The sequence below is a fragment of the Sorex fumeus genome, unplaced genomic scaffold (genome assembly GCF_029834395.1).
Source record: "Sorex fumeus unplaced genomic scaffold, SorFum_2.1 ptg000011l, whole genome shotgun sequence".
Lineage (NCBI taxonomy): Eukaryota > Metazoa > Chordata > Mammalia > Eulipotyphla > Soricidae > Sorex > Sorex fumeus.
In genome coordinates this window covers 2,790,462-2,809,420 of record NW_026606068.1, presented here as the reverse complement: position 1 = coordinate 2,809,420, position 18,959 = coordinate 2,790,462, and the positions used below count along the sequence as shown (strand labels likewise).

The 18,959-nt window shown below is 39.2% G+C and overlaps 1 protein-coding gene across 8 annotated transcripts in view; it reads right to left on the bottom strand.

The window, feature by feature from the left end:
• LRRC7 (leucine rich repeat containing 7) overlaps positions 1–18,959 on the bottom strand; it is a 628,763-nt gene that overhangs the window by 72,353 nt on the left and 537,451 nt on the right. For all 8 annotated transcript variants that reach the window (XR_008791999.1, XM_056111012.1, XM_056111009.1 and 5 more), the window contains one exon: positions 13,599–13,718. Coding sequence is in view for 7 of the 8 variants with exons in the window: in XM_056111012.1 (XP_055966987.1) it covers positions 13,599–13,718 (120 nt within the window). In the remaining variant the exon portion in view is untranslated. The remainder of the gene's footprint in view (positions 1–13,598; positions 13,719–18,959) is intronic.

Sequence of the window (18,959 nt, the reverse complement as noted above, 5' to 3'; positions counted from 1 at the left end):
AATAAGAGTCAGAGACTACAAAAACCAGCTCCCAGAACCGCGTGGCCACATTTGCGACCGCGCGACATCTTATTATGACATCTTATTATCTCATTCCTACTTTGGACAAACTGGCAGGCTACTGAATGTAGCCTGCCCACACGGCAGAGTCTGGCAAACTCCCCGTGGCATACCCAATATGCCAAATACCAGTACAATGATGGGTCTCATTCTCCTAAAAAACCTTGAATATAATTTCAGGGATAGAATGAAAGAGACGTTACTGGGGCCTACTCGAGGCAATCGACGAATAACAGGATGATTTGTGATTTGTGATAGAATAAGATGACGAGGGAGTGAAAGGTATCAAAGGTATCGAAGATGACCTTTGCTCCAGTCCTCCCAGCAAGATTTTTAAAACAGAGATTGATAAGATAAATCTAAAATCGATATGAGAAAGTAATGCAACTACTCTAGCTAATATGATTTTATTTTTCTTTTTGGGTCACATCTGGTGTTGCACAGGGGTTCCTCCTGGCTCTGCACTCAGGAGTTACTCCTGGCGGTGCGCAGGGGACCATATGGGATGCTGGTAATCAAACCCGGGTCGGCCGCGTGCAAGGCAAACACCCGACCCGCTGTGCTATCTCTCCAGCCCCAAGCTAATATGATTTTAAAAAAGAATAAACTGTGAAGAATCAGCCCATCTGATTTCAAGATTATTAATAGTTACAGTATTTAGGTCTATGTCCTCTTGGTAGCGGGATAGATAACATATAGCTATGTAACTGGAACAGTTTAAAAAATTCATAAATAGACTTGCAAAAACATGCCCAAGTGATTTTTTTTGAAAAGGTGCAATGCAAGATAGTTGAGAAAAGATTTTCAACAAATGGTGCTCATGCCGGTTGACTATCCATAGAAATAATTCATGAATGCTCACCTGTATCTCAGACCTTACACAAAAATCAACTTAAAAAGGACCATAGCCTTGATATAAAATATTACGAGAACAAAAAGACAAGTACAAAGTTTGAGAAACTGTTGGCAGACCACCTATCTGTCAAAGGACTCAAGATTATATACAGAACTCAGAGGTCAACAGTAATAAACTAAAAAATCATTTAGCACGGGGGCCTGGAGCTATAGCACAGCGGGTAAGGCATTTGCCTTGCATGCGGCTGACCCAAGTTCGATTTTCAGCATCCCACAGGGTCCCCTGAGTACCGCCAGGAGTAATTCCTGAGTACAGAGCCAGGAGTAACCCTGTGCATCACGGAGTGTGACCCAAAAAGCAAAATAAATAAATAAATAAATAAATAAATCATTTAGCACAATGGTCAATTGTCATAAAGAGGCATTTTACCAAAAACTATATATAAATCACCAAAAAGGATATATTTATGATAGCAAATATGTATGTAAGATATGCAATATAATTAGCTATATGAGAAATTTAGATTAAAATCACTAAAAAATACCACCACACATATATCAGAATTTCTGAAATGAAGCCCATGACATAGATACAAATTTAAAATGGTAAAGTTGCTCTAGAAACACATTTGGCAGTTTATTTAAAAAAAAAATACCAGCCCCACATGTAAATACTACAGATCCCAGTCCTAGACATTTATTCCAGAAATTCAAGCTGTCTTAAATGTATACAAAAATGGATGCATGAATGGTTAGAGTGATTCTCTGCACAATAGCTGCATACCGGAAGTAACCCAGAATCCCTTCAGTGGGTTAAACAGGTAAGCAAACTGACATCATCAATGTACACACAGAGTGAAAATCAGCAATAAAAGGAAGAAGCCATAGAAACACAACAGCTTGAATGGGTCTTCAGAGAAGTAAACAGCTAATCCTGAAAGGTTATGTACTATATGATTCCATTTGTATGACATCCTTGAAATGATAAAATTATTGAAGAAGAGGGTTATAGACATGCCAGGAGTTAATTAGAAAAGCAAAACAAGAGAGGCAATGTCAGTAAGCTTGTCTTTGGAGTCAGATAAATGTGGGTTTTAGTTCTTGCTTCACCACTTTACAGTCTTAGGAAAGCTTTAAATGGTCCACTTAGGGGCTAGAGCGATAGCACAGTGGGTAGGGCATTTGCCTTGCATGCAGCCAACAATGGCTGACACAGGTTTGATTCCCAGCACTCCATATGGTCCCCCGAGCACCGCCAGGAGCGATTCCTGAGTGCATGAGCCAGGAGTAACCCCTGAGCATCGCTGGGTGTGACCCAAAAAGCAAAAAAAAAAAAAATGGTCCACTTATTATAGAAAAACTGTAGATAATGAGGACTTTATATAGAATATCATAATTATGGAAGATAATGTAACACAGTGAGAATATTGGCACCTAGGAAATATTCAACAATGGTGTGAGAAGAAAAAGTTCTTATCTCAGTGGATTTGACAATTTTTGGCCAAAGAATAAATACCTCCCCCCGCCACACCCAAATGAACTGGTTTTAAATATGCTGTCATTAACTAATGACAACTTGTTTTAGTAATTGCTTTTGTAAGTTGCCCAGTACTCAAAATTTGCGCTCAGGGAACCATTATTTCCCAGTTTAAGCTCTAAAATTCTGAAATTCTACCAGTCTCAACACTTGATGCTTTTTTCTAAACTCTGTTTTCTCAGAGATTGTGCCATAAAGATGATTTATTATTAGAGTGTTAGTTGTACATTTTGTCTCAGATACTGAGAAGCTGCCTTTTTAAAGACACTACCTGCTCTTCACTAATCCAGGTAATAATACCCACTTTCTTATTCCCCTGCCCCTCTCAAACCCCCCATCCTCCTTTCAGTACTTCCATCTCTATTTCTGCATGTTTTCAAGTCAATCGTCTGGGAGAATAGTTATGAACTGACCTAAATATTTGGCTTTTCTATAATGAGGCTAGTTTTTGTGTGTGTGTGTGTGTGTGGGCAGACACTTTGGGCCATACCAATTGTGGCTCTGTGTTTAGGAGTAACCTCTGGGGGGTGCTCAGGGGACCATATGGTTCTGGGGATTGAACCAGGGTTGGCTGCCAATAAGACAAGTGCCTTACCTCCTATACTAGTTCTCTGGCCCAGGAGCACATATTTTCATTCAAAGTAATGGATATTAGAATGCTATTAATTAAACACGTGTGTAACAGGCACTGTGATGAGTATTTTGCACGATGATATTAATTTCAGAGTCACCGTACAATGTCTGCATCTTTGTCTTCTTAGAAGAGAAAACCAAACAGCAGAGTTTAAAATACCAGAGGACCAATTAAAGACTCACTGAAGGCTCACATTTTCTCCTGTACTCCTACTTAAGTGAGAGAGAAAAAGTCAAGATCCTAGAAGCAAGGAAGGAAATTGAGATTTTTAAGTGCAATTTAGTGCACAATTTAGTCTTTTTTATGTCATTATAAATAACATAAAAATAACATTTTTTATGTTATTATAATTGTGAAGGGCTTGCCTAGGTATTTAGTGCATAAGTATAACTCCCACATGTGATTTTGGTCTATTTTTCAAAATAGACACAGTGTAAAACAGGAAGGGGTGACACTGTCTTAGATGATGGGCTCAGGAACTCTAAGATGAGCTACATTCTAATTCAATCAACTTAATCAATGGCTGTATAAATAGCAGTGCTCTTACGTTAAAAAAAGATGAGCTACATTGTTGATGAGTGAAAGAAACTAAATTCAATATAACATAAGAGTTTGCTGGCAGGTTTCAGTCATGCTCAGAGCTTCTGACTCTATTCCTCTGAGATTAACAAAGCTAAGCAAAGAAATTGACTCCCTAGGACCCAGTAGTACTGCTCCTTGGGAATATGTCCTAGGGGTTCCAAAAACTCCATGCAGAAAAGCCATCTGCACTTCTATGTTCATTGCAGCACTCTTCACAATAGCCAGAATCTGGAAACAAACACAGTGCCCGAGAACAGATGACTGGATAAAGAAACTATGGTACAGCTGCACAATGGAAAACTGCACAGTCGTTAGAAAAAATGAAGTCATGAAATGTGCTCATACCTGGGTGGATAGGGAGAGTATTATGTGGAGTGAAATGACTCAGAGGGAGAGAGACAGGCATGAATGATCACACTCTTTTGGGGGGTATAAAAACACATAGTATGAGAATAATACCCAAAGACAGTAGAAACAAGAGCCAGGAGGATTGGTCCATGGTAGGAAACTTGTTACAAGTGGGGCCAGGGATGGGGGAGTCCAGTTAGGACAAAAAAGGGACCACTATGGCAATGATTGTTGGAAATGGTCACTCTGGACAAGAACTGAGTGCTAAAGGAAGGTAAAGTGATATACGTGATACCCTTTCAGTAACAGTATTTATGAAAAGGGAGAAGACGGAGAAAGGGGTAAGAGGAGAGAGACAGACAGACAGACATAGAGATAGGGAGGGAAGGGAGGGAGGGAGGGAGGGAGGGAGGGAGAGAGAGAGAGAGAGAGAGAGAGAGAGAGAGAGAGAGAGAGAGAGAGAGAGAGAGAATGTCTGCCACAGAAAGGGGGGGGGAGGGAAACTGGGGACATTGTTGGCTGGGAAATGTGCCCTGGTGAAGGAATGGGTGTTGGAACATTGTATGACTGAACCTTAATCATGAACAACTTTAAACTGTATCTCACGGTGATTCAGTCAAAAAAAGTTGTAGAAAACACAAGAGAAAATGAGGGCTTGGAAAATAAGCATGTTTAGGAATATCTAAACTATTTGGTTTGCATGAGGTCAAAAACAAACTGAAGAGGATTCAAAAATTTATTGGACATACATGATTAGTGCCATGGCTTCTTTGATCTAGGCACAGACAAGGAGAGATGATAAGTGGCAAGTTGTGGCAGAAAGTACCAGCTAACCAATATCGACTATATTTCTGATGCTGAGAGTTATTGAACAAGGCAACGGGAAGGCCATTGCGTTTTTTTTTTTTTTCAGTTGTTTGGCTGGCAAAGGTGGGTGAGATACAGAGTATTGGTGGGACACCATGCAGGTTAGATGAGGTGTGGAATCTGAAAATACTGACTGCAGGCCTTGGTGCCTCCAGTTCATGGCCCTGGGTGATGATGGTAAGGGAACCGCAGACTACACCTGGGTGCAGCATGTGTGGTACTTGAAAAGTCCATATCATGCATCTGCTGTGTGTAGCATTAAGACAGATCCTCTGTCATAGATATTGTTTTCTTATGAAGACCAAACTATTCTCTTTAATTGAATTGCTGTGATACACAGTTACAAAGCTGTTCATGATCTGAATTTCAGTCCTACAATGTTCCAAAACCCATCCCTCCACCAGTGCACATTTCCCACCACTAGTGTCCCCCAGTATCCATCCTGCCAACCTCCCACCATCCCCAGACTGCCTCTGTGTGAGGCTCCTTCTTTCCTTCCTTCCTTCCTTCCTTCCTTCCTTCCTTCCTTCCTTCCTTCCTTCCTTCCTTCCTTCCCTTCCCTTCCTTCCTTCTCCCTTCCTTCTTTCCCTCCTTCCTTCCTTCCTTCCTTCCTTCCTTCCTTCCTCCTTCCTTCCTTCCTTCCTCTCCCTCCCTCCCATCCCTCCCTCCTCCCTTCCTTCCTTCCTTCCTTCCTTCCTTCCTTCCTCCTTCCTTCCTTCCTTCCTTCTCCTTCCTTCCCTTCCCCTCCCTCCCTCCCTCCCTCCCTCCCTCCCTCCCCTCCCTCCCTCCCTTCCCTTCCTTCCTTCCTTCCTTCCTTCCTTCCCTTCCTTCCTTCCTTCCTTCCTTCCCTCTCCCTTCCTCTCCTTCCCTTCCCCTCCCTCCCTCCCTTCCTTCCCCTCCCTCCCTCCCTCTCCCTCCCTCCCTCCCTCCCTTCCTTCCTTCCTTCCTTCCTTCCTTCCTTCCTTCCTTCCTTCCCTCTCCCTTCCTTCCTTCTCCTCCCTCCCTTCCTTCCTTCCCCTCCCTCCCCTCCCTTCCTCCCTTCCCCTCCCTCCCTCCCTCCCTCCCTCCCTCCCTCCCTCCCTCCCCTCCCTCCTTCCTTCTCTCTCTCCTTCCCTTCTCTCTCTCTCTCTCTCTCTCTCTCTCTCTCTCTCTCTCTCTCTCTCTCTCTTTAGTTTTGGTTTGCAGTACAGATACTGAGAGGCCATTGTGTTTGGTCCTTTACCCTCTTTATTATGGAGACCAAACCCTGACACTTTAAATTTTACCTGCTTGTACTCGTATTCCAACTAGGGATGCTCCAAACATAGGCTCTTCTCTTTGGAGCTCTGCCTGATTTGGTGGTCTCAGGAATTGAAACCAGGGTCTCACACATGCAAGGCAAGCAATCTAGCACTAAAATGCATCCCTAGCCCCTGCTCTTCTCTTTGGGTTTTGGAAGAAAAGCTTGCAGAGAACTCTGATGCTTGAAAATGGGGGGAGGAAGATGTTCTTTCTCTTGGCAAGGAGATTCAGCGACACTGCCTTCTTGGCACTACTGTGCAGTAGTGAGGGGGCATGAAAATCTTTGCTGATTTAAAGCATTTTAGGGTCCAATACAGGTGATACACTCCAGCACCTTTAATGACAGATAAAAGGCACCAGGGCCTTTCCTATCAGTGTGGAGGCTAGAGGCTGGCAGCTGGCGATAGTTGAGGAAGTAATTTCTGGCTTATTGAATCTCTATAACCATTTCCTTCCCTGATTGCATGTCAACTGTCAAAAACATTTCAGAATTGGAAATTATTAATTCAAATGAAAAACCAACAGAGGAGTCATAATCATGGCAATAATGATGAAAGTCGACCTAGATTTATTTTTTCTAACCTACAAGTTGTTTGGTGATTTTATTTCTAAAATAAGATAAAAAAAAAGCTAACAAAATTTGAGAATCATTTTTTCACTCTTAAGATTTCTAAGAACTCACAGGTAAGGGAAGAGGCCAGTGAGATAAAACAAAAAATAGTATCTCTCCATTTTTTCATCATTTATTTGGCCAGAATTCTGTATGATTACCACTTTTCTATTGCTTGGGTTTCAAGCTATGTGTGCAATTGGGACTATTTTCTATTGCATTAGATTAACTTTTATTTTCTTTTTGTTTTTTATTTCTTCCAGGATTTTTAGATTTCTTCTAGCCTGAACTAGCAAAGTCACTTGTTTTCGGGTACATCCATAACATGAATTAATAGAATTGGTAGTTCGAATCTGCCTCACTTTTCACTGCTCTAATCTATGGTGAACTCTTCATCTTATTTAATAATCATTAGGAATTTTTTTAGCTTTTTTTTGGGGGGGTCACATCTGGTGATGCACAGGGGTTACTCCTGGCTTTGCACTCGGGACTGACTCCTGGAAGTGCTCGGGGAACCATATGGGATGCTGAAAATCAAACCCAGGTCAGCCACATGCAAGGCAAATACCCTACCCACTGTGCTATCACTTCAGTCCAGGAAATTGTTTAACCAGTCTGCCTTGGTTTTATGACAGGGACATTCTTGACTATAGTAATATGACCCTGGTATTGGTAGTTAAAGAAATGGGCTCCCTGTGTTAAAGAATTTATGTTGTATTAAGAAACTCTACTACAAAAGCAGCTGTGAACCTAAAGAATATTTTATTTTTTTATTCTCTGGCAATTTCGCTGTGAATCAGAGAATTCTTCCATTTATATTTCGACAATCTCCTACTTACATAGATTTTGAGAGAAACCTAGGTTAATTAATAGAAGTAGAATACATGCTGAAAATATCTATGAATTGAACAATGCAGATAAAACAAATACATATTTGAAATGTTATTCTTATGGAGGAGAAATTATTTCATTGATTTCTCAAGTCCTTCCTCACCACACAGGGACCACTGATACTAAAGTTATGGGATAACTTCAGAAGTGATTCATTTTCATGAAATTACAAATTTACTTCAGGCCAACACTCTTCTTTTATTGGAATGAATTCTTTCTTAATAAGCTAAGTGTTATATATGTTTATGTATGTATGTATTATATACACACTTGCAATTATGGGATAGATATATGTATTTATATCTCTCCTTATGTTTGCAGTTATGGGTCATACTTGGCAATGCTCAGGGATTACTCCCGGCTTTGCATATATGGGATGCTGGGGAGTCAAACCCAGCTTAGCTACATGCAAGGAAAGCATCCTACCACCCTATCTTCTATACTACCACTTTGGCCCCCAAATTATGGTGGATATTAAATATAATTGATGCCTAACCACAGAAATCATGAATGACAAGAATTTTCACCTTCATAATCTCTCCTATTCCTCATAGATTTCTCCTGGAAGGATTTGGGTGATGGTGAGTATATTTTCTTTCACTCAATTGGTATGGTTGAAACTGTTGCTTAAATTTCTTTTTCCAACACAGGATGAAATGTAGGAGCAGGTACTTACAAATAACACTAATAATCTGATCTAGATTATTTATGGATTCCAAACTTTGGGCTGGAGCGATAGCACAGCGGGTAGGGCGTTCGCCTTACACGCGGCCAACATGGCCAACCCGAGTTCGATTCCTCCGCCCCTCTCGTAGAGCCTGGCAAGCTACCAAGAGTATTCGATATGCCAGACACAGTAACAACAAAGTCTCCAATGGAGACGTTACTGGGCCCGCTCGAGCAAATCGACGATCAACGGGAGGGCCTTTACCTTTACCTTACCTTAAACTTTGAGGAAAGCAGAGTTGTCTTACACTGGGTCTAGAGAGTTGTTTTCAAAAGTTCTGAAAAAAGGGATGTTCTCTCTCTTTTAGTTTTGGACTTTATTGGAAGTGCCTGGGAGCTACTCCCAGTTCTGTGCTTGGGATCACTTAGAGAAGTACCTGGGGAACCAGGAGGAGTTAGGAATTGAACCCAGACTTCCTAGATGCAAAGCATGTGCTCCAGCCTGTTGTTCTACCATCTCTCTGAGTCTAGACATTAGTTCTCTTTTATTTGGAATCTTCCCACTATTCTACTCTTTTTTCAAAACTTTGACCTTCTAAAAAATGACTTTTGCTCATGAGGAAAAAATCCGCATGCATCTGTATAAGAAATGCCTCTCTGGGGAAAACACTGTGATTTAAAAATCAACATATGAGGGGGCTGGAGCAATAGCACAGTGGGTAGGGTGTTTGCCTTGCACGTGGCCAACCCGGGTTCAATTCCCAGCATTCCATGTGGTCTCCTGAGCACTGCCAGGGGTAATTCCTGAGTGCAGAGCCAAGAGTTACCCCTGTGCATCGCCAGGTGTGACCCCAAAAAAGCAAAAAATAAAAAATAAAAATAAAAATCAACATATGTGATGGAGGGTCTTGAACATTTGGGTAGCAGTGAGGTGCAGTAGCTTTGTATATCATAACCATAAATGTTAACCCTATTACAACTGTGATTTGGGAACTATCTTTAAATTATAAGATGCCAGAAATCTTCTTCATTTTCTTTTTCTAAGCAGAGCACCTGGACAGTGAAAGCATTTGGCGGCCACTTCTTTTTATTTGTTGGGCTCCTCAAGCAGTGATCAGAGGTCAGGGGCCACTCCTGTGACACTCAGCTGGTTGTGCAGGCTTGACATCCAAGCCTGTGTTACTCAGACCCGGCAGGGCTGGGGGCTACTAAGACCACAATGGCAGTGCTCATTGGCTCATCATGCATGCAGGGACAGTGCTCACCGGGCCCTTGTGCATACAAGGCATGTGGTCTACCCTTTACCACCCAACTCTTATTTCTTCTTGAAGCAATCTCAGAATATGCTGCTTCCATGGACGGCATTGTAGCCTTATAGTGCTCAGTATGCTTAGACCAAATCCTAAGGGATCCCATAATGTATGGGGAATAGCGAGGGAGTAAGAGAGAAGTCAGAGAAGCAAGGAGTATCTCAATTGACCAAATGACTCAGAAAGATCTCTTTTTTTCGTGCTTAGAAGTGGTTGGAGTTAAAAATGACTCTAGATAAAGGATTCTAATCTGTTTTTGAGTTTCAGTGGTGGCCTGTCTACCAGTTGAAACATTTACGCTGCTCAATGCAATATTTGCTCCTATCAGGGAAGAATAATGGAGGCTTGGAAAAGAGAAGCAGAAGAGAGGGAGCAGCACTGACTAGCATTCCAAGCTGTGATGGAGAGGGTTGTTCTCATTGGCTCATGGGCCAATGAACTCATGACATTAATCCCAGGACTCGTCACTGTCCACTGTATAATGGATATTACTCTGGGAGAGGAAAAAATCACACAACCTGCCTACGCCTCTACCGCACCTTGACTAGCTCTTGTAAGGTTCAAGATCTACTCTAATTTCTCCCTTCCAGCCATTTTCCAAGATAGAAATCCTCTTCTCTCTTTTTCTATCCCAGAAGTCCCACTCACCCTGTGCAAGTGAGCTAACATCACGTTCTCCCTGCCTTTGATGGAATGAAATCCAATAGTGCTATGGCACAGCTAGTCTTAGCTGAATTATAAAAGCCAGGAATTGTAGTTTCTTTTACTCTAGTCCCACTGATAGTGAAATTTTGTTCGCTTGTTGTTGTTAGTGGGGTAGCTTCCCAAGCAGTGTGCAGGAGGGGTTTGCCCAGCGATTTTCAGCCAATGGCATCAACAGATCAATGCAAAGACCTGCAGATGAGGTACTGCTTTGACCTGGTGGGGCCAGAGACTAGTTATGGACACCCAAGCAGTGCTTGGGGACCTCTAAGGCTGTATACAGTGATGGTAAGGGATCATGTGGCACCAGATTGGAACCTCGTTTGGTTGTATGCAAGGCAAGTGACCCCCTAAATATGTTTTTAATGGGAAAAATTGGGGAGTTACTTTGCAATGACCACAGTTTATTGGTCCTATACTTTAGTTAGGGATTTATAACATAAAAATAAAATGCTTTCAGTTAATCAGTATATAGGTTAAGTGAGTTTTTCTGTACAGTTCTATAAATGTAATCAGGTGTCTACCATCTTCAATATTCCTCTATTTCCTTATATCATCTATAGACTCCATCAAGATTTTCTTTCCTTTTAAGAGGATACTCTTGAATTTTCTAGGTTTAGTTTCCATTTTCTTCTCCATGTCAGGTCTTATGAATCCTATCTCATCATTTGCAAGGTCACCAATGATCTTTCTGTTCCTAAGTCCTCTGAGCCTTTAGATGAACAGACAGTGATTTTTTGGAGGTGGGTACTGTGCTTAACTGTTAACCACCCCCTTTCTAAAATGTGTTTTTCTCCACTAATATCCTAGGTGCCACTCTTCCTTATTTTGATCTGTAAAGTGATCATCAAACCAATGTATATACTGGGCTCTTAACACCAATGAACCCTTTGAAAAAAGTGTTGGGGGGGATGGGATGGACGGTCCTTACTTAGCTATAGGACTATAGATGGGAAGTCCTTAGCTATCCAGGATCACCGAAATGTAAGGAGAGGCACATCTTGAAGGACTCAGGCAAGAAAGGTTTTGCTTTCTTGCAAAAGATACAGCTACCAGACACTTGTCTCTCTCTCCTGAGGGATTTAAAAGTGGGAACTTGTATTTGTTACAGTTGGATACCAATATCCAATTGTTACTGGTAGCCAATTCACAATCATAACAGGGACCAATTTTAGGTTAAAATAACAGGATGACTTTAAGAGTAGGGAAGGAACATAAGTATTTATGTATTGTATTATTTAAGACTCCAAGGCATGTCCTAGATGTTGGTTACTTCTTATATACCAAAATATTTCCTTAATGTTCAGGGTTGTTTCCCTCAAATTTTCTATAACTGTTGGTAAAGGGTCCTATTGATAAAATCTTTGGCTATTTGTTTTCTGCTTTTTTTCCTAAAACTATCTCTTAAATAAATGTTGGTGTTATATGGGGAGCTCGGTATCATTCTTCTGCATGCTCTAAGCTCAATTATGTTTTGTTGCTTCTTAAGTCTTTACCTCTAGTGAAGGCTTCTAAATCTTAGATAAATACAGCCAGACATTCATTAAACATATCTACTTAGATGATCTAAAGTTACCTCAAAAAACATATTAAAATTCAATTTTTCTCCCCTCCTTTCCTCTCTTTCCACCAATTACCCTTCTTGTGTTTCCTATTTCAGGGCACAACACATCATCACTCACTTGTCCAAATGAGAAATATGGGCATCAATTTCGAAGCAAAACAAGCACCTTGCCTATTGTACTATCTTCGGGCTTTTTATCCTTTTCCTGTACTTGACATCTATTCGAGGTCTAGAACATGTCCATTGATTTCTGCATTTCTCACCCCCACTTATTCCTTCCATCTAGTCTCTCAGCGTGACAACAGGAACTACTTAACTGGTTTCATCATCTCCGGTTCATTTTCTAGAAGTTTTTAGAGTTCTCTTTCAATGAATTTAATCAGACTCACCCTGCTGAAACGTGTGTGTGTATATATATATATTTATTATATACAATATAATAAATGCTCGAGCTGTCCTAGTAATGTCTCCATTGTGAGAGTTCTTGTTACTGTGTTTGGCTGGAGCGATAGCACAGCGAGTAGGGCATTTGCCTTGCAAGCGGCCAACATGGTTGACCCAAGTTCGATTCCTCCGCCCCCTCAGAGAGCCCGGCAAGCTACCGAGAGTATCTTGCCCGCATGGCAAAACCTGGCAAGCTACCCGTGACGTATTCAATATGCCAAGCACAGTAACAACAAGTCTCGTGATAGAGACGTTACTGGGCCTGCTTGAGCAAATATCGATGAACAATGGAGGACAGTGCTTTAATATAATGAAATATATAACATATATATTTTATTATATATAAAATAATATAATAAATATATGTCTATATATTTTTCTACAATACAATCCATTCCATCTTCTTCCAATATGGTGCATCTATGTTATCCCAGATCGTAGGTTTTTACCCCCTTTATGGTGCTATCACCTAAGATTTTTATAATAACTTACTTTCACACACCCTACATCACTAGACTAGAAGATCTTGTAGGTAAAATTGTCCTATCTTATTCATTCTTGTTCCCTAAATATCTAACAAAGGCTCAACACATAGTGTTCTTGGCACATACTTGGTTCACTGTTGGACGATGCATAGATGAATACCCTGATGCCATTAGAAATGATGTTTCAGTATTTCTGTGGACACACTGTTTCATTCTATGCTCATGGATTAAACCATTAATTATAAATGTCTGGTCTGTAACTGTAGGATGCTACTCAGCAGTAGAGTACTTGGATTGCATGTGTGAGACCCTGGGTTCGATCCTTGGCACCAAAACAACAACAACAACAATAATAAATCCCAAGAAGATTGAAATCCCTTCCCCCCATTGATTATTTAAAGATTGCAACTGCCTGGACCATTCTGTTAAAGCCAAGAAAGTTAGACACAAACATTATATGTCATAGGTGCCACGAATGGGTGCCCAGCATTAGCACAGGGTGCTAGTATTTACAAAGAGGCAGTGGGATGTGTTTATAAAAATTCATTACCAACTTTGAACGTTTGTCATTGTTTCACTTTTCATTCTTTACCATGCTCCTAGAGTTAATCTGTCTGTGGTATAGACAGTAACATGTATAGAAATTTTAAACTTATTACAAAAATGACATACTAACTAAAGCTATGCACAACATATTATAATGAACATGCAAGAATTATGTGCAAGAATCATGCTCTGTGTCATTCATGTGATATTGGTTACCTTTTTAGTAATGGTGTCTGGAGGTACGTCCCGTCTCCCAAGAGGATAAGGATTCCATTGGCCGCTAGGAGATACATCTTCTTGTCCATTGTCTAAAATGTTGCTTTGCTGGGACGGGGTCTATTGCAAAAACGGTATGGCATTCTTTAGTGATGTAATAGAAGTTTACCATAGTTTTCTGAAGAGAGCCCTTAATGATTATATTATAGTTAATTTTGTTTAATAGCAGAAAACACATAGTACAAACTGGAAATATTCTAACTATTTACTCTATAATAATTCTAATTTGACAGCTTTTTAGAAGCAGTGAGAAAATCAATTAAATATATCGTAGAGTTATTTACTGAATTTCAAAGAAAATTTAGATTACTTATAGTACTTATTTATAGTAATCAGAATAAAATAGCTAAAAAGCTAAAATATCTAAAAATAGCTAAAATTGTTTGCTTCTTTAGTATGATCTTACCATTCTGAATATAGATATAAATGATACCATACATAGTACATTGATTTCAATATTCCAAATCATCACATGAAATAAAATTTTATACGGCTGTGTTGGTTCTGGAAGATTATACCTTGTGCTAATCCAAAGCAGTGTTAATACCAGAATAACGCAAGATTTATAGTACTATGACATTATTTACCAAAAAGTTTTAAGCAAAGAATAAAGCAACATGAAAAATATTATTAGAATCATGATACAATTATATCATGACTGATTTAAAATAAACTTATATAGGTAAATAGAATTAAAGTTTAAACTATTAATATGCATACTTTTTTGATTGTTTCTATTGTGTTTTACAAATACTATCTTTATGATTATTATTAGATATTATGAAGGATGTCCATTGACTGCCCTGAGTAACAGCTAGTAATCGCCTCTGTCAGGAAGATGTCCCCCTAGCGGTGGGATGTAGTAGTGACATATTTTCTCTCTGGAAACGTTTTTTGCAAAGGTCTTGCCTCTCTGACCTATCGTCTATAAAGTTATAGACTGATTTCCTGGGGATTTCTTATGCGGGTGAGATATGCTCAGTGTTCCCTACTCTATTCTAGAAGCATGTTTTGAAGATCTCTGCTGACAAATGTATCCAGGTGAAGGAGAGTCTCGTCTATATGTAGCTATCTTTCAAGGGTTGTCCTTTAACCTTCAAGGGAGAGCTGGACTATTCTGTTTATAGCAAGATTCATTTGGTTTAAATGAAGGGTCCCAGTTTGTCTTCCTTTGTCTTCTTGTCTAAACATCTCATCTGCTTTCTGACTGCACACATTTTAAAGCAGATTCCACAGAACATTTTAAGACAGGATTTTATTAATAGTTAGATAATGTTTTCCTAAGGTCTAATGGCCTTAATGAAAAGTAAAGCAAACAGTATAGTTTTCTTTTGGTGTTCTTTGGCCATGTGAATTACTTTTTCATGAACGTATCAGAAAGTGTAAAAAAAAAAATTAAAAAACCTACTGAACTGAAACATAGGAATAAATTCACTTGTGTTGGTTTGAAAATTCAAATGCAAATACCATATTTAAAGTACCTCATATTTAAATGTAACCAGAGAATTTCGTGGTACTTATTGACTGTGAAGCATTAATTTTTTAACTCTGTACCATTTCTGAACTAATATGCTTGCATATATTTATACACTCTCCCTCTAGATCTTAAAATTCGACAAATTAAATTATTTAAACTAAGCAGCAAAACGATTTTGCAGGATAGGCACTACTGACATTTAAAATTCATGCCTTTTTCTGGCTTGGTTTCTTTACCAATAAAGTTGGATAATATAGATGTCCCCCTGGGGATGGATATCTGCACAACAAAGGTTTCTGAGAAGTACCAGAATTTGATATGGGTGTCTCTTTTCTCTTCTTTCTCATCTCCTTTTGATGTCTATTTCCTCTACTAAATTTGCTTCAACCGCCCTATTCCTAGTCACAGAGAGCAGCTGGGAATTGCAAAATTCTCTTTGGCATGAAAAAGGCTAAAATTTCTGCATCAAAATCCGAATGGTGTAAGCTCTGCGAGTTTAGCAATAACTCTTTTTAAAATTAGAATTAACTGTGGCCCCAATTCCTCTATTTCAAAAGAGCCAAAGAGAACAAACACATGCAGACACATGGAAAAAATACTTTCACCAGACAGAAAAATGAAAGGAATTTTCTAAAAAGCAATTTCCTTTGTTAATTAAAAAACCCAACATCCTGGCCTTTTTGTTTTTCTGAAGCAAGACACCCTAGGGGTGGCTTTAAAGTTTGAAGGAAAAAAAAGACCAACTGAATAGTTTATTAATATTGGGATGCAGGGGTTCAAAAGAGATTTTATACTAGGTTCACGGTTCTTTCTCTAAAGGAGCAGAGCTATTTACCAAAAACCTCTGTACTATTGATAAAATGCTTCTGAAATATTCCACTACAGTTGCTTAGCAATGAAAATCCTATGAAAGATGAGAAGCAACTGGAAAAATCTAAAAAAAAAAAGGTAATGAAGCTATCACTGCTGAAAATAATTTTCCAGAGACAAGAACCAAATTGAGGATTAGCTACCCATTCAATTATTTTCTAGAACCATATTCTAGGTATTTTCTTTTGATATTTTGATGTGGTAAACTGAATATTTTCCTAACCAAACAGCCAATTAAAGATAAAAGACTTGGGGAACTATTATAGTGCACCATCTCCTAGGTTTCCAGATGTGCATTATTTATTATTTCAAAGAAACTTTCAGAGAAAATAGCATGATTTAGCAAATAATCAGCCATTAGATTTGTTAAGAAATGCAGAATGATAGCAGAAGTCTCACTGAACATGCTTAGTCTCCAAAATGGCTGTGTGCATTTGTAAATGACATTAATTTTAATTGCTGTGAATGATCAAAAGTGTCTATTCATTTCTGATCATGCTGTGACATAAATGTGCATGAGTATGTGTATCCTAGATACATCTAGTGTGTCTGTGTCCATGTATGTGTGTGTTCATGCACTTGTGTATATATCCTTATGCAAGTATATGGACATGTATGCATATATTAGGATTCACAAACGGGAGTAAATAAGTTTAGCTGATCCAGATGCCTTGTTTTTGTCTGTTAACTAATGAATGCACTGTATTTTTTTTTTCTGGGAAAATTAACTGAGATTGGGATTAAAATTTTGTCTTTGGGTGGGGGTGACACACAGTTACAGTTGCAGAGCACATAAATTGTATGTGTGAGCCCCTGGGTTCAATCCCTGGCCTGGCATTCTCCCTCACTTCCAAATACGATGGCATTTTACAAAGGTTGGGCTGTGTCCTTTAAAGGATTCTTTATTTGTTTTGTCACTGGTGGTTAGTTCAAAAGGGTATACCCAGGGATTTGAAAAAATGACTTAAAAACAAATTTCCCCAAGGTATTCCCAGTGAAATTATTGCTATATTATTTTTTTGTATGGTTGTGATTGTGTGATTGTGTGTTTTTTTTGTATGGACCTCTTAAAAATGTAGGTAAATAAATGCAAATACATGCCCAGCAAATATATGCCAAGCTTGGATTCTAAATGACCACGCTTTCATTAGGTTTTAATCTGAAGGTGGTGAAACAAGGTCCAGATGGTTTTAAAGCCACTCTTTGGCTTTTATGGTGAGGAAACATTCGAGGAAGTACTACTGCTATTATTTTGGTAATTCTGGCCACTTTCTATGGGGATTTATGTAAATTTACAGGCAGACTTCCTTGCCTTCTGATTTTTCCCTCCCGTAATTAGAGGGGCAAGCAATTTCTTCTTGAGGGCCAGGGGAACAATAACCTGAGCAACAAAATCAATAGAAACTATAGGCATAAGTTGCCCCTAGGAGCTGCATAAATCTTGCTTTGCTTCCGGCAGGAAAGAAACTGTCATCAACTAGGTGACCTTTAGAATGAGGTGAATAAATGCATACCAAATGTGGCTTCTATCTGATCCTAAGTCCCCTGCATAGATCCAGTAAGAAAATACAGCTGGAAATGGGAAAAAAGCGTTGGTGCAAATGTTGCTATCTCAAGTCTCTTATTAAAAACAAAAAATGGGCAAGATCATGATCAACTAACAAATCTGACAATGAGGCTATCTCCTGGGAAAATTATATGGAATGGTGATTTAATATATATTTCCATAAAGTGAGCTTCTCTTTGCCTGAAATGGTAATTGATTTTTATGTCTGTTGAATACATCATTTTCACGTTTGTTGAATGCATTATTGAACAGTAGGGTCCATGGTATAATGGTGCGAAAACTTGAAAAAAGAACAAGGAAACAATGACCAATTTTTCCCGTGTAGACTAGACAACACTGGATGGGCAGCCAGATATTGGGAGTTGGAAAAGGCTGCCATTTTTTCCCCAGCCCTGCTTGGCTTGAAGTGGCACTAGTAACAACAATTAGCTTGTGGTCTGGGGGAGGCCATGATGTCCTTTGGTCTTTCTCTACTACCAAGCAAATTTCTTAGTAATAGCAATTGCCCCGAAAATGCAAGGAGATCTTAAAGAGCACAAGATAACTACTAACATTATTTAAACTCAGCTAATTAAGGGAGCACTTCTATTTGGAGCACAAGGGGAACACTTTGGGCCATGCTGCTGTGCTATGGATTCACTATTCTATTTGCATATTCTTTGATCTACTCTATGACATTTGGATGGTTGTGAAGATAATGTGAGATAATCATGTACACAAAAGAGCTTTATCAAGACTAAATCAGGAATCTAGGAAATATCAGGTTATATAGGCACTGGAGAAGGCATCATCATAGAGCAGAAAACAGTAGGCACGTGGGTACCAGATGGAGTCAGATTCAAATTCTACCTACCACTGTGCTCGGAGCAGTGATTACAGTAGTTTTAGCAGTAAAAATAGAGGCGAGTTCTTGTAGGTCACCCAAGATGCCCAGCTTCTCCTCCAGACATTGGAGGAAAAATCATCCCAGATGGGAGTTTGGGAGGGTTGTGCATGAAGGAATATTTGAAGTACCAGGTTGATCAAATATGATCATTAATCCTAATCTTTACCCTTCTCCTATAGAAATATCTATTTACCCTCCCACTAATTTGGAGAATAAAAGCTGTAGTTTGAACTGATACTTTGCAATACTGTATTTCTCTCTGATAACATAAAATTTCAAGACAGTAACTAAGCTCAGTTACAACAGAACACATTAAAAGAAGCACATGGAACCATTAATAATGTCCTAGAAATTTGCTTTCAATGCTTTTTGGAGAGGCAGTGAACAAATGACAAATGGAGAAATCAAGGAATGATATGAATAAATGAATAAATAGAAAAAATAAATAGACATATGGTAGCTTATATATGTCTTAATATGTCTTAAAATTTCCTGTTATAG